The sequence below is a fragment of the Olea europaea genome, chromosome 1, assembly GCF_002742605.1.
Source record: "Olea europaea var. sylvestris chromosome 1, O_europaea_v1, whole genome shotgun sequence".
Classification (NCBI taxonomy): domain Eukaryota; kingdom Viridiplantae; phylum Streptophyta; class Magnoliopsida; order Lamiales; family Oleaceae; genus Olea; species Olea europaea.
This window is the reverse complement of record NC_036237.1, coordinates 24,105,061-24,120,650: the sequence shown is the minus strand read 5'-3', so window position 1 is coordinate 24,120,650 and position 15,590 is coordinate 24,105,061. Positions and strand designations below refer to the sequence as shown.

Below are 15,590 nucleotides of genomic sequence, written 5' to 3'. Positions count from 1 at the left end.
GATGCATGTCGTTATGATTTGTAGAAAACGATGTATAAGTCGTTCTGGACGGAAAAAATGAAATATATGTTTCATAGTAGAACAACAACTAGAATAGTCAAACATGTGTTTACCAACATATTCGAGAAAATGGGAAAACAACCCATATCAAAGCTATAATTCGATGATAAAAAAAATAATAATAAAGCCATTACTAACAAATGAACACCATAAACATGAATCACAAAATGTAATTCAGAAAAATTGAAAAAGAATTAAAGTAGCATAAATATTGAAATTTAACATTACCTTCTATTCTTCTTCAAATACTCATCAAGAATATTATAAACTTTGATTACTTACTTCAACCAAGCGAGTATTAAAAAGAATAACAATATTATATTTTGGGGTTTGAAAAAGAAGATGGTGATAAAAAAGAAGAAGAATAGCAAAGAATGACAGATCAAATTGTGGAAGAAAGGAAGACAAAATTGAATTAGGGTTAAATGGAAATTGAAAGAGGAATTGGGGCATTATGTCTTTTACATACAATGATATTTTAGTAATTTAAAAATTATATTTTCCTTTTCTTTATATCCTAAAGCTATCTAAATAAAAAAAATAATTCATAATCGTTTTAAACAAAACTTTTGTTTGACTGGGCCTCTTAAATGAATCCCCCTTAATAAAAATTTTAACAAGGTCAACCAAAGTTTTATGTTAAAAGACCTCCATTTCACTACTATATAAAAAAGGCAATATTTCGCTACTATAGAAAGAACGGTGAATTCTTCCATTTTACAGCAATTTTTTTTTCATCCCTCGAGCAAAAACAACGCCGTCTGCAAAAAATAAAAAAAATAAAAACGTGCAGGCTACATTGATGCACCAACCTGTCCTCAATTTAGGTGGATCTTTCTTTCTTCTTCTCTATTTTTATACGCTACTGCTTGTTCTCTCCATTTTACCCCGCATATTATTTGTTGTGTATTTTGTATGGATTGATCGAGGTTTGATTGTTTTGAATTTTAGTTCTTATTCTTGTTTTTATTGAAATTTGTGGACTGCAACTCAATTTCATTTAACGGAACTTGATTGATTTTTTTCTTGCGTTTTGTGTAAATTGATTTCATTTCGAATTTTTGCTATTAATGTTTTCTATTTCCTTTATTTTATTTATTTTTTTTGTATGCAATGGATCCGTATCAAAATATAAAAAAAATGAAATATACGCATATGGTGGTTTCTATATAAGTGAATATAAAACAAATGTTTTGGTGGAACAATGTACCTATTTGCGTAATGTGTGTGCAAATTTCTTATGAACATTATATTTCAATTAAGGAGTTCTAATAAAGGAATGGAGTTGTATCGTTTAATTTTAGATATTTGGGAATCATTGAAATGTGGATGGAATAGGTTGGTAAATAAGAAAGTAAATAGAATTGAGTGTAGAAATAGTAGAATAGATTAACACTGGTTGTAGAAATGAACAATATGTTACCAAAAAGGTCAGATCTTATTCTTCCAAAAATAAAAGTGAGAGAAAAAAAATTATTGAATTATCGACGTGAGTGACTATTTGATTTAACACGTTTCACACATTATTTGATTGCACTCAAAAGGTTACGATTGAAAATGTGATTAATATGTCTATCATTTATATACATTTCTGCTCATTTGAAGAATTTATATAATCTCTGTATATATATAAAAAAAAATTGATCTATATTTTATGTATTTATTTTAGGAATCACGTTTATTAAAAAAACTAAGTTGATTAAATGAAATTAAATTATTGTATTGAGAACCAGTGAAGGAGAAAAGAAAGAAAAAAAATGAAATTTGTACCTCCGTAATTACGGAGACATTTGGCTCAAAAGTGTTGAGCCTCCGTAATTACAGAGGCTCAACATTGAGCCTCTGTTATTAAGGATGCTCATGCTTGAGCCTCCATAATTTCCATAAACTACTATATTAAAAAAGAGGATGAGGGTTTACTATTCATTTGTGCACCTTTTGTTTCACACCTAATCTTTTACTTGCAGGTAATGTAAAAAGTTTATTTATTTCTTTCTTTCTTTCTTTCTTTTTTTTTTGGAATAATCTTGTTCAAATCTGAGAACTTGATTTCAGAAACGACAAAAATTACCAGTTGCAATTTCACATCAATAAACTAAAATGATTAATTGAATAATGAGCGTTTGGATTCTGTTATCTTTGTTATCTCAAATATGAATATGAACTCAAATATAAAAGTACTATGACATGTATATGAAATTTGTCAAATAAACTGTCCATCATCACGGTTTTACCGTATTTACACTATCTTAATTGTGATTACTTTTTATCATAGTTACTATTTTATAATCTCCACTACTCAATTCTTTTTTCTTTTTTTTGTACTGTGCAATTTTTTGATATTATATTTACTTTTAATTTGGGATGAATGTAGGAAAGGAAAACAATTTAATTCTTGTGGAGTTTTTAACTGATTAACTTTGAAGCCATGCTATTTATTATTTTCAATAGTGCAAGATTAGATGTTATCTTCCCTCTTGCTTTTTTATTGACTTTCAAGGTATTGTTCAGGGGGAAAATTTCACTAACCAAATATTGCAATTAACAAAATTCTAGAACAAATTAGCTATTTCCGAACTGCAAGTCTCAATAGAAGTGCTTCCTTTCCTTTTTCTCTTTCTTCTCTATTTATTTTCTTCCTTCCCTTTAGTTATAAGTAAATTATGTAGTTACACAAATCATTAAAGTTGATGACTTTCTTAAAAACTTCATTGACCATCCATCACGAAAAAATGTACTTCTATTTTAACAAAAAAAAAAAATATTTGTACTGTCATTGTTTTGAAGAAGTGCCCTTTAAATTTCAGTTGAATTCAGAATGCCGTTTGGATTCATTAGTCACCAAATTCAGTTTTGGATTTTCAATTTCATTTCATTTGTGGATTTAATTCCGAATATCCTCTTTCACTTTATTTAGTATTAAACTAATGAAAATTAGTGCATTGTTCCTTTTTCCTCTAATTTTTACATAACTGTAACTTACTTTATTTTCCTTTATTTACTATGCACAGCCTTGAGTTTTACTAATCTCATGAGTCATGATATATATAAAAAATCTTACACGGACAGATTAATTTTGTGCCTTTGTAAACATTTTGTCTCAAAGTGTAAATAATAAAAGAAAATCATGTCAAATTACAAGTGATGTTTCTCACTAGGTTACTCTTTAGTTATAGCTGTTTTCACCAGCATAAGAATTAAGACTTGAATATTCTCTCCTAGAATTTAGTTGATGAGTGTACTATGGTAAATGCTTTTAAGTTTTTGTTCACATCTCCAGACATATGTATTGAATCTTGTTCAGGATAGTTCCAAACATCCTTTTTTAGCAATGGAAGTGCAGCTAGAATTGGAATAATTCTTTATTTTTCCCAACCCACTGTTCAACCTTTTCATTTAGCAATTTTGAACATTAATGATTTAGCAGTTGGAGATATCATTATTAGTTTAAATGAACAAGATGAGGACATAAAAATCATTGGGACTGCCTCAGGAAAGGCAATGGAGGAGGGTGGTATCTTGTAAGTATCCTGCATTATAGTTTATCCCAATGAAGCAATTTGTTTCAAACTTGTTAAATGCTAAAGTCTTTTTTTACCCCTTGAGAATTGCGTTCCCACAACTATTTTAAATGCTTTAGATATGTACACAATTTAGATAACATTTTTACATTCTATTAATTTCTAATAGTCCACTTCTCTCGAAGTACTGATAACACACTTTTTTCCAGTTTAAAAATAAAGATATCACTTTTTAGTTTGTATGTGAATTTGTAACTTCTTCTAGGATATGCCTACTTGTGACCTTGGTTTACCTAATCTTCTTGAGATTCATCAATTAGTTTATTTAGTCAACAACATCAACTTAGAATATTCTATGTAATAAAATGTTGATTTTCTAAAAGAAGCTGATTCCTTTGGAGGAGAGTTTTATTTTTATAATATGCACTCCCTCCTTCTGAAGTGGACAAGAAAAATCCGGGTATTGTTAGAAGCATACATATGGAGGATAAGCTTCCAGATTTCAAAAATATTGAATCTCAATATTGGACAAAACTAGATATAGTCTTGAGTGATGTTAAGGAGTTTTTGGAATTCTCCAGAGTTTGAGTTAATGAAATATCTATTAAAGCATCGTTTAACAATACAGTGTCTTGAAATTTAGTTACACTGCTCAAATTCCTCATCACGAATGGACACCTAAGTGTTGTAGAACAACCGCATTTTAAGGACTACTCAACATTCCATTAAAGAAAATAGCCGTTGATGAAGAATTTTAGGATTTTTAGGTTCTAACTTCTGCTTTACATTAAATTATTTTTTTACTGTACAATAATACATTTATATCTACGAAATTTGTTGAAGGATGTACTGCTATGGTACTAGCTTTTTTTGCTTGGAATGCTTTTATTGTCTAGTGGAGTATTTATTTAACTAACTATGATTTGAATTCTCATTATTAATGGATTTTATTGATTCTGCAACTTTTGATAGAAAAATGACATTTTGTAGAGAAAGACGAGTGATCGACTCGTATAACTGGTTAGTTCCTTGCCAATAATTCTAATTTCCTATATATTTTCAAACATATTCAATACATACGCTAATCAAACCATAATTCATGCACAGCTCGTGCATCGCACGTAGTATAGACTAATAATGTTAAAAGGTCCAAATGCCTATATTCTATTTCATTATGGCTAAAAATATTCAGATCACTGTTTTAAATAATTAGATTATATTTAATTGCATAAAAGATTCATAATCTTTACATATTATCACATACATGTCTCAAACTTTTTCATCGTATTCTTATTCTCAAATTAACATAAATTATTCCTGATTATGATTGCTTTCCAAAATTTTGTCCAAGACTGAGTACAGAGACTCATTGCCCATTGTATTTATGAATAAGCGAAACAAATAATACTGCAAATAAAAATAGTGCAACAAATAAAAGTTGATGTGGCAATATAATCATTCAAATGTGAATGACTTTTAATGTAACTAAAATATGATGTATTTATAAAAACATGTGGTGTGAACATAACCACCCATTTATAATATGTAAAAGTCATAACTTCCCTTTATTTGAAATGTTTAAATTGTCCCCACTAAAATCCCTTAAGTTCCTAAATTCATAACATTTTCCTTTCATTCATCAAAACAACACTATGAATGAAGAAGAATGAATAAAGGATCAAAGCGAACAAATTGCAGAGCTTGTGAAACTCTACAATAATTACTATCCTTACATGAAACAAAATTATCATGTGTATGATGCAAAACCCGTGTTATTTGTTGATCGTTTGGCAATGGATTTCTATTGAATAGGGGTGTAAATGTGATAGACCTACACATCTATAATCTATAATATATTAAAGACATCAAGAGAGAATCATTTTTTGGACGATTTTAACCTCTCATATATTCAATTATTTGAATAATGTTTTAGTTTTCGTTTTTTGATATGTAATAAATATTACATAATTATTGTTGTTTATGAAATTCGTGTTATTAACTCTCATTAATTAACATTCATATTAATCTAAATTCAATAAATTTTCACTTGATGAATATTGAATTATATGAATCTAGAATTATTATAAATGAATTTATTCATATCCATGTATCTAGAAATTTTAATGGGCGTTTAAATTTATGTATTAACAATTAATTTTTGTTTCAAATGTAATATAAAAAGATTGTTTATTTATAGGATTACATTATTAAAAAAAATTTAAATCATGAAAATTGAATTTTGAGAATACAATTTGATTACAATTTTCTTATCTTAAGTTTCTATAATAAATTTTTTTTCTTTAATTCATCCGAAACTCATCAAATTCTTCAATAAATTAGTACCAAATATTAATTTTACATCACCTATAAAGCATTTTAGAATAATATGCAATTCGCATTCAACTTTGACCAATTATTACAAGTATCTCAAGCCTAAAAATAAGGTTTTTGGGCTTTCTTTTTAGAGAGTTGACTAGCATAGTAGTAAATTCATCCGGTTTTTTAATCATATAGACATCTCTGTTTTCCACTTCTGGTCTTCCATTAACTATTAAAGTTTTCATATGCCCTAATAATTACATACATTACTATTTTTAATAATTTTTATGGCCCATTATCTCCACTTTGCTCTTCTTCTTGTTCATTTCTTGGCACCTTGCTTGATGGGATTGATAAGTATATTCATTCGAGGTCTAAAATAGCAATAATATGCAATGCACATTCAACTTTGACATGTTATTACAAGTATCTCAAGCCTAGATATAAGGTTTTTGGGCCTCCTTCTTGGAGAGTGACACTTCCTCGTCTAATGAGAACTTACCTCAATCTTCAAGCGTCTTAGGTTATTCTATGGGTACACTAGGAGGCATATAAGGGTGTCCATATGTCCAACGGGCCCCCTATTGCTCCAATAGTGGGCTATCGGGTGTCAAAATGGACACCCTTATATCCAATATTATGTACCCATAGAATAATTCATCTTCAAGACGTCAAGGTCAATTATACTTTTTTTCCAAACCCACCCCCACCACTCACAATAGGAGAACAGCCACTGGATGAGCAGCGGGCACCGAGGAAATTGTTGGAAATAACCGGATAATCCATCCCTATTTTCAAAGTGACCTTTGACCGGCTTTTTAATTTAAAAAAAAAATCGAATTTAAAGTTTAAAATCCCAAAATACCCCTCGGCTTCTCACAAAACCGAATCTCACAAAACTGAAAAAACAAGGTCGGTTTCCAGTCGGTCGGAGAACTTGCTAGTCCATCGCCAACGAACTACTTCTTGTTAAGGTAACCATTATTTGGTTGGATTAATGTTTAGATTTTGGTTAAATGTGTGAATGATTAATTTGTTGGAAAATTTTTCAATATATTTTTGTTTATATAAGTAAAATAGGGTATATATAGTGTAAAAAATGGTAATTTTTGAATTTGGAAACTTTTCTCGTCGAAAATGGTGATTTTTCGACGAGAAAGGTTGAAGAAGGCCGGCTGTTTGTGCAGTCGGCATTTTTGGCTTGCACCCGACTGTTAACAGTCGGGTTCACTGCTAACCCAACTATTAACGGTCGGCCCAAACCAACCGTGGTTTAGGCCAATTGTCGGCCCACTTTTTTTTTTTTTTTTGCCCTATTTTTTTTCACATATAATTTAATAATTTAATTTTAAATAATTTTTATTATTTGGTTTTAATAAATAATAAATTATTTAGTTTTTCGAATTTAAATAAAATTGTTACGACTAAATTTAAATAAAAATTTTACATTTAATATTTGTTTTAATATTTATTTTTATTTTATCATTTTTGGTAAATAATAATTTGAAATAATTGTTGGAAATTTTTTAATTGTATTTTGAAATAATTGTTGGAAATTTAATTTGAAATTTAATATTTGTTTTTATTTTTATTATTAGTTTTTGATAAATAATATTATTTTTGTTCATTGAACTTAAATATTTTTTGAACTTGAATTGATTAAAAAAATTGTAATAATTGGGAAAACTTGACATTATTGATAATAGGATAAAAAAAATTCACATTATTGATGATTTTAATTATTATGCATCTGCGTCTTGCGTATTGTAGTTACAATTTCGTTCGCTAAATTTTCTGTTATTACTATTATCACTTATACAATGTTCTAACATTTTGAATTTTTACAGGATGGATTATCATCTTGACGCAGAGTTGAGACAGATGCCAAGCAAAGTTACGTGGAATAGTAGCTTTGATAGTTTCACAGCTGTGTTAGAGCTGCTTGATGATCAGCATGCTGATATGCTGCGTCAGTCCTTCCTATGGCCCTTGTACCCGTTGAGAGATTTGCAGTACTCGGGTCAGATTATTGATGTACTTCTATGTCGATTGCTGAGTCTAGTCAACAGCGATGCCCTCCACTTCGCAATCGGGGGTAAGATCGCTAGTTTTTCGATGTTTGAATTTGCTTTGATCACGGGATTAAAGATTACGAGAGATGAAGCTGCTGGTGATGGGATTCAGAGAAGAAATAGGCTTTATGACGCTTACTTCGAGGGACAGGGTACTGTGCTTCTTACACAGCTGTTGGACGCAATCAGGATGTGTGATCAGATGTTAGAAAGATTGAAGTTAGGTCTGGTCTACATCCTTGAGAGCGTGGTGTGGTGTCACCATAAGAAGACTACGATCGACCTCTTACATCTGGAGATCATTGACGACATCGATCGTTTCAACGACTATCTGTGGGGCCGAAGATGTTTTGAGGACACTGTACACGTCTTCACCATGTCGCACTCGAAGCCGAAGGGAGCCATGCGTAAGTACGACACCTATGGATTGTCCTTGACGGTGTAGGTAAATGGTTAACATAATGAATGTTAAAATTATTTTCATATTGAATTTATATATAATAATTGTATGTGTTGCAGATCTGGGCATATGAGGCCGTCCCTATATTGGGTGCCCGTTTTGCGAAGCGATGGGAAACATGCTACCCTCGGATGCACCATTGGAGAATATCTCGATCGGAGGGATATCCCACTGGAAAACAGTTATCGGCTATCATCGACGACACTCGGGTGAGTATGTAATTTATATTTTGCGTGATTTAACATCTGATTGCATGATTGTTAACTAGTTCAAATGTTAATATGTCAGCTTGAAGTCATAACTGAGTTAACGCTGTCCATGGAGGAGGAGGCTCAGGGTCTTGTGCGTGAATTAGGTGTTTCGCACACCCAAGACGACCAGATGTCCGATCCGATCCACGACCGAGATTGGGCGAACGAATTGAATAAAATCTATTGATTATCATTTTGTATGAGTTAGCAATTACGGATTAAGTTAATAATTTGTAATGTTGTTGCTTGTGTAGGAGCGTGATCCAGTTGATCGACAATCATCTCCGTTGAGGGCATCGTCGGAGATGTCGTTGAGGGCATCTCCTCTGCCGTCGAGGGCATCTCCTTCGCCTCCCCCGTCCAGAGACCTTTCGTGTGGATCTCCCGCACGTAGTCAGGGGCACTATTTTGATGATCTGCACGCCCGTCAGAGCAAATTTATAGCGAGGTCGGTCGACGGGCTGCGTCGAGAGATGATAGAGAAGGTTGATGATCTGGGACGACAGTTGGTAGGAAGGGTTGAAAGTTTATCGAATGAGATAGTAGCACTTCGAGGTAATATAGCCGGTAGGCGATGGGTTGACGGAGACGGTGATCGAGGGGGCGATCGAGAGGGTGACAGGGATGGGGTGATAGAGATAGGGGTCTCCGACAGTCATATATACATGATGATGATGCATGGGAATCGTTTATTTTATCCGTGGAGCGCAATGGGACGGGAGCAGTGGCAGAGGAGGAGGCCCATCGAGGAGGGAGATAGTGGCAGATGAGGGAGTGGCTCCATTGGGGACGGGGACGGAGACGGTGGCAGATTTGGGAGTGGCCCTGTCGGGGAAGGAGACGATGGTAGATGAGGGAGTGGCCCCGTCGGGGACGGGGACAGAGACGGTGGCAGATGAGGGGATGGAGGAGGTGGCGAGCCTTGGGGTGGAGGAGGTGGCAGTGTATAAGGCAAAAAACGTGTTGTGGACATGCTGGAGACGGTGGTTGGCAAGAGGCTGAGAGTGCCGTCATAGTACGTCGTCTCTCCCTTCACGACTGAGGCGAAGAGGAAGAGGTTCGTGGATGGGACGTACCCCAATATGTTCCGGGAGCTCGACCATGCCAATTGGAAAGCATTCGAGGCTAAGTGGCGAAAAATGTTGCACGGGTAAGTATTGTATGATTTAGTAGACTACGAGAACTCGTATATGTCTCGTTTAATGTTTTTTTCTATTTTATTTCTAGAGTCACGCACATGATAGCCGGGAGGACGATATTGGACGCATACAAGTGGTTCTATGATATCACCACTTAGAGGTTTGGCTCGTCGACGATGTAAGTGAAGTGTTATTGTTACTTTTTGTATACATTATGTTTAATTTGGTAAATGAAATAAGTATTTATGTCTTTGTTTTCGTTGATGTAGCACATCGACATGGCCATGGACTTGTTGCGCGATCGAGTTGAGAGATATCCACAATCATTCCACAAGCCTGGCCGCATAATACTGAACACAGAGTTCTTCCGTGCCGTTACCATTGAGTATTAGTCCCTCCAGCTTCTAGGTAATGAGTACGTGCTTCCCGTGTATATGCTCGAGTGGGTCATCGGGCTGTCACCGAGTGTTGGGGGAAAGCCATGGGAGGGTTGTACGCATTTGTACATTCCAGTTATCGCGAATCAGCACTGCATTGCACTGGAGATCGTGTTCCCTGATTTGACGATATATATATATGACCTCAATCATTCATGTCTGACATAGGAAGAGCTTGAGCAAATCTTAGAGCCGATGAATGTGATCGTTCCTATGATGGCTAGATATGTGGGCTTGACTGTGGATGACAAACTAGCCATCGTGCAGGACATGATGACGGTGAGAAAGTCTATATCGTAAGTCTTTGTAATATTTTTTTTTTATTTAGTAATCAGTTCGTACGTAATTGGAACCGAACTAACACATATTTGTTCATTTGCAGGGGCAACTGTGGGATTTTCGCAATCAAATACATAGAATTTTTTAGTATAGCACATAAGGTTGATAGAATCAACCAGTCATAGGTACAGAATTAGCGAAATAAGTTAGCATGTGATTTATACGAATTTAATTGTAATCCATAAATTATTTGTAAATATTTTTTGTAATTAATATTTGTAATTATTTTTTGTGATTATTTGTAACTATTTTTCGTAATTGTTTGTAATTATTCATGTAAATACTATTTATTTCAATGTAAATACTATTCATTTCAATGGAAATACACAATGCTCTAGCTGTCATTTAGGGGAACTTGATTTGTACAAAATTGGCGAGTATGTCCTACTGATTTGCACCTGCTACACCTACACGGTCGGGAAAACTCTTCAGTAGATGGTATTCTAAATATACTTGGACGTCCAGGACCACGTGGTTCTATGAGAGGTGGTGACAATATATTGAACGGGCAAATATGATCAGGAACTTCCCACTCGAATTCGTTTGGAAGCGAAAATATAGTTTCAACATACACAGCTCTCCAATTTTCAGCAGTGTAATAAGGAGAACACAATATTCTCGCTGCAAATCCTCGATACATAGCCACTGTAACTGCATGCTCACATGGAAAACTCTCTAATTGAAATTGTTTACAAGTTCATGTTCCATCACTTAAATCTACCATATATACCATGTGACGTGCACATTCCACAGAGAAGCGCGACTCGTCTAGTGGATCGACATTTAACTTTCTCCCAGCTTTGAAGAGCTTTACCTCTTGTGCTAGGGCTAGCACGCTTGTGCAATTATATGATTGCACACGTCGATCGTGAAACCACTGCTGCAACTTCGTACAGATATTATCAATCAGTGCGAGAATGATTAACTCTCGATCCCTCTTAAATAATGCATTGAGAGACTCTACGTTGTTTGACGTTATCATGTTGTATCGACGTCCTAAAAAATATGAGCACGCCCAATGTTCAATCCCCATTTTCTTTAGATAGTCCCATACCGGGAATGATTTGCTTCCTATTTCAACCATGTACATATTACACTCTTCAATACTGTAAGCTTCGGTCACTCTCCTAAACAATGAAACAATGTCTTTGCCCCGATACCTGGGCTTCAAGTTGCCTTGTATATGGTACATACAATACCCATGATGTGTATCAGGAAACACTTCAGCAATACCATTTATTATGGACTGTCCCCGATCGGTGACAAATGCAAGATCCTCGACTTTTCCGATTACTTCCCTGAGCTTTATGAAAAACCAACGCATCGACAAATCATTCTCGCTATCAACTATGTCGAATGCAATAGGGTAAATTTGATTGTTGGCATCTTGACATGTAGCAATAATCAACTTGCCTTGGTATTTGGATTTCAGAGTTGTACCATCGACTAGAATTAGGGGTCGCATAGCATTTCGAAATCCCCGAATGCATTGTCCAAGAGCCATAAAGAAGAATTTGAAGCAGTTATCAGCCTTCGTCTCAATAAAAAATGCCGAGTCAGGATTAGTTTTCTCCATGTTATAGCAATACCTGGCCAATTTAGCATAGCTTTCCTTTATCGAGCCATTAAATCCTCCAATGCGCATTCTTTGGACTTCCAGGCCTTCTGGTAGCTCATGACTACTCCGTACTCTCGACGACCATCATCAATGATGTCCGATGGTCTATAGATTGTCCGTGAATCCTGATACTTGTGCATTATCTATCGACCAATAAACCAAGTTTGGGATTGCCTGTGATCATTGCGACAAACTACCACTTCACAAATATGTTCTCGTGTACATTTGCGAATTACGAAGCACTCATTCGTGTCCATCTTCGTTGCTGGCAAACACCAACTGCAACTATCATTTATGCATGATAGCGTCAACAACGACATATTCGATTTTTTCACTTTAAACTCGAAGTTGTATTTCAGTGCAATTAGGTGCACGGCTTCTTACAAATCTTTCTTCATTTCAAACAGTTGCTCGACATACAAATACTCATTATCAGGAACCACACGTGAGGAGTTAGAGGACGGTCCACTCGATCTAGCCCCCGAGGTGCCACCCTACTCATGTCTCTACCGGGATAAAGCAATGAAGTCTTCGTTTGTAAAAGTATTTGCATTTTCATTCTCGTTATCACGAGCAACGGAGGGGATTCCGTGTGCAACTATCTCTGAAATAACTACATCATCTTTACGAGCTATCTCCACTGTATCCCAAAAATCATTAACATTGTGATCCCCACCTCCCGAGTCTACTTGTTCATCTTCGACGACATCCTTCCTGACTAAAATCACTCAAAGAGGAGTCGTGTGCTTATTGTTCAATTCAATCAGATAATTCACTTCATCAACAGAAGAAATCATTATAGGTGGAATCGGAATTGATGCATGCTCGCTGAACTTAAATTTCAATTCCATGTTGTACTGAAAAGGATCAACATTCAACTTGTTATGTAAATCATTATAGAGTTCTGCATACGATGTACCTGATGATATGAAAATTGCGATACCACAACGTTTAACACTTGTCCATATCCATACCCATTGATCTATTTCATCCAATTCGAAATCATCAAAGTAACAAACTGGGACTACAACCATATCTGTATGCCGAAACAGAATTTTTAATTACAAGAAAAATAACCCAAAAAGGGGGGGGGGGAGAAAACAGTTGACAAACAGCCGGCTGTTAAACAGTCGGTCAAATAGTCAGCAAAACAGTCAGCTGTTTGGTCGACTGTTTAACAGTCGGAACGGCCGATTGTTTGACCAGCTGTGTCAAACAGTCGATTCATCGACGCCGACATTTGTGCAGATGAATTTTTTCTGGTCAAATACTTAAAAAATTACAGATCCATTAAATTTTTTTATATACTAATGATTAAATGTCGAAATACAATTTATCGATTTAAACATACAATAATTTAACAAAAACAAGATTAAATTTGCATATATAAACTTACCGAACCAACGAGATTGATGTCCACAAATTTTTTGACTTCCGATTTCAATAAATTTTTTAGTTTCTGCAATTGAAACAGATGAAGGATGAGAGTGTTTCATTTATCTGTGTTGGAGTAAACAGATAAGAAATGTAGGAAGTATTTGATTTTTATTTGTTAAGTGAAAGAGTATTCATATCTTTTAAAAAAAATCAAATTTTGTAATTGTATAATGTATTTAAGAGTATTTTTATCTTTTAACATTGGATAGATCATTTTCAGAATATTCCTTTGTTGAGAAGTCAATATGGAATCTAGATGATTTGACCAGGTCACTTTTAAAAGTACCCCAGCGGGCACCTCACCAACTTTCCACCATCCTTTTGTGAGAACCAAATAGTTCCGAGAATCCTAAACATTTTATCCGCTATTTGGTTCTTTTAAACGGATGGTAGAAAGGCTAATGAGGTGCCTACAGTCGGTGATGGTTCTACTATGGTGGCTGATGGGGTGCGTTTGGAGAAAAATACATCTTTTTTTAATTAATTCTTCTAAGGCGGTAGCGGTTTTGCCGTCGACGTTATTGCATCTGTGAAGATGATTTTTGGTCACAGGTGAGTGAACGAGTTGGTTGGGCAAAATGAAATATTTATTTTTTTCTGAATTCTGTTTTTTTTTTTTTTTTTTTTTTTTTTTTTTTTTTTTTTTTTTTTTTTTTTTTTTGTATATGTATTAATATGTATTTACTATTTTAAGTGGGATTTATTTTTTCTTTTGGAAAAAGTTATGGGACCCCTTTTGCAATTTTCCCTTATTTTTGTTGTTTTATTGCTTTTTTATTTTTATTTAATTAAAGAAGATGACAGATTCGTCATTTAATGGACAAAATGGAAGGTGTGACGAATGTTTTACCATGCCTCCGTTCGTTTCCAATTTTTTTGTCTAATTTAAATTTATTTTTGGACCGTTAAAAATGTAGTAGCCGTGATTTTTTACTTTCTATCTCACAATGTGACCCATGTGCTGGAAAAAAAACAGTCAAAAAAATGAATTATTGTCTTCAAATAATTGAAAACAGATGGGGGCTATATAAATGAAAGGTTGGGGATGCATCATGTTAAAAAAATGTTTACGGTATATTTTTTAACATTTCGTAATGATCGGAAACAAAAGTACAAATTCCCCTAGAAGTATAACGCGGATCACATTTTCAAATTACGAAAATATCCATATCAAGGATCACATGGGTAAGAAGAATAGAAGATTGCTTATTTTTGCATGTTCGGGTTTTTCAGCCTTGTTACTTGGTCCCAAATCAAATTGAAATAGAAATAAGTACGAGTCAAGAAAAAGGAAGAAAACGAGCTACGAAAACTGGCTCAACATTCCTTGGAGACTACGAAAGAGGAGTTTCTAACGTGACAGAACAATGGCGTTTATTACGGTGAAGATTTATAATTGAACCATTGCTAGAGAAGGCAGTCTCAAGTTTAGAATAACAAGGCTAACTCACGAAAGAAAGCCTTGCAACTACGCTATATATTGATATTGCAACTGCGCTAATAAGGGCACATCAGCTTTCTCTGTGTGTGGAGGGATGAATCGAAAAAGAAATCTTTATTGGTTCTACCTCCTATTTTTTATGAAGAGAATGAATCAGAGTTGAAGAAGAAATATTTTCCAGTTATGTTTTTGAGTTCTAAAACTTTTCCTTTTCCTGCTCTTCTCCTACATTCCCTACACCAAGAATTTCCTACTGTTGTTTTGTAACTTTTCGAGAAAATGGGATGGTTTATTGCAATGCAAAATCAGATTGATTGAGTCATTGAACTTAACAGTTTACTTTAGGAAGAACACAGAAAATTTGAGAAGTTCATGCTCAATCTTAAGAAACGAAGATGTGCTACCAACAGGTATCACACACTAATATGAATTAATATCTCGGAAGATTGCAATTGAATTGAGAGCGTTCGGCTACAAAGACATGTATCTTTTGCTC

General features: G+C 34.2%; 1 protein-coding gene across 1 annotated transcript; it reads right to left on the bottom strand.

Annotated features, from left to right (window-relative positions):
* Positions 1-10,932: 10,932 nt before the first annotated feature.
* Positions 10,933-11,922, bottom strand: LOC111406256. Its single transcript, XM_023035572.1, has 2 exons — positions 11,343-11,922; positions 10,933-11,249 (listed from the first exon to the last, which is right to left on the bottom strand). The coding sequence occupies exons 1-2, from the start codon at positions 11,920-11,922 to the stop codon at positions 10,933-10,935; spliced, it is 897 nt and encodes a 298-aa protein (XP_022891340.1).
* Between the last annotated feature and the right edge of the window lie 3,668 nt (positions 11,923-15,590).

Excerpts from the sequence above, each read along its gene's own strand:
- LOC111406256 (XM_023035572.1), bottom strand. The coding sequence starts at position 11,922 with ATGCGTTGGTTTTTCATAAAGCTCAGGGAAGTAATCGGAAAAGTCGAG. Across the intron at positions 11,250-11,342 it reads GTCGCGCTTCTCTGTGGAAT|TTACAGTGGCTATGTATCGA; the intron begins GTGCACGTCACA and ends GTGAGCATGCAG.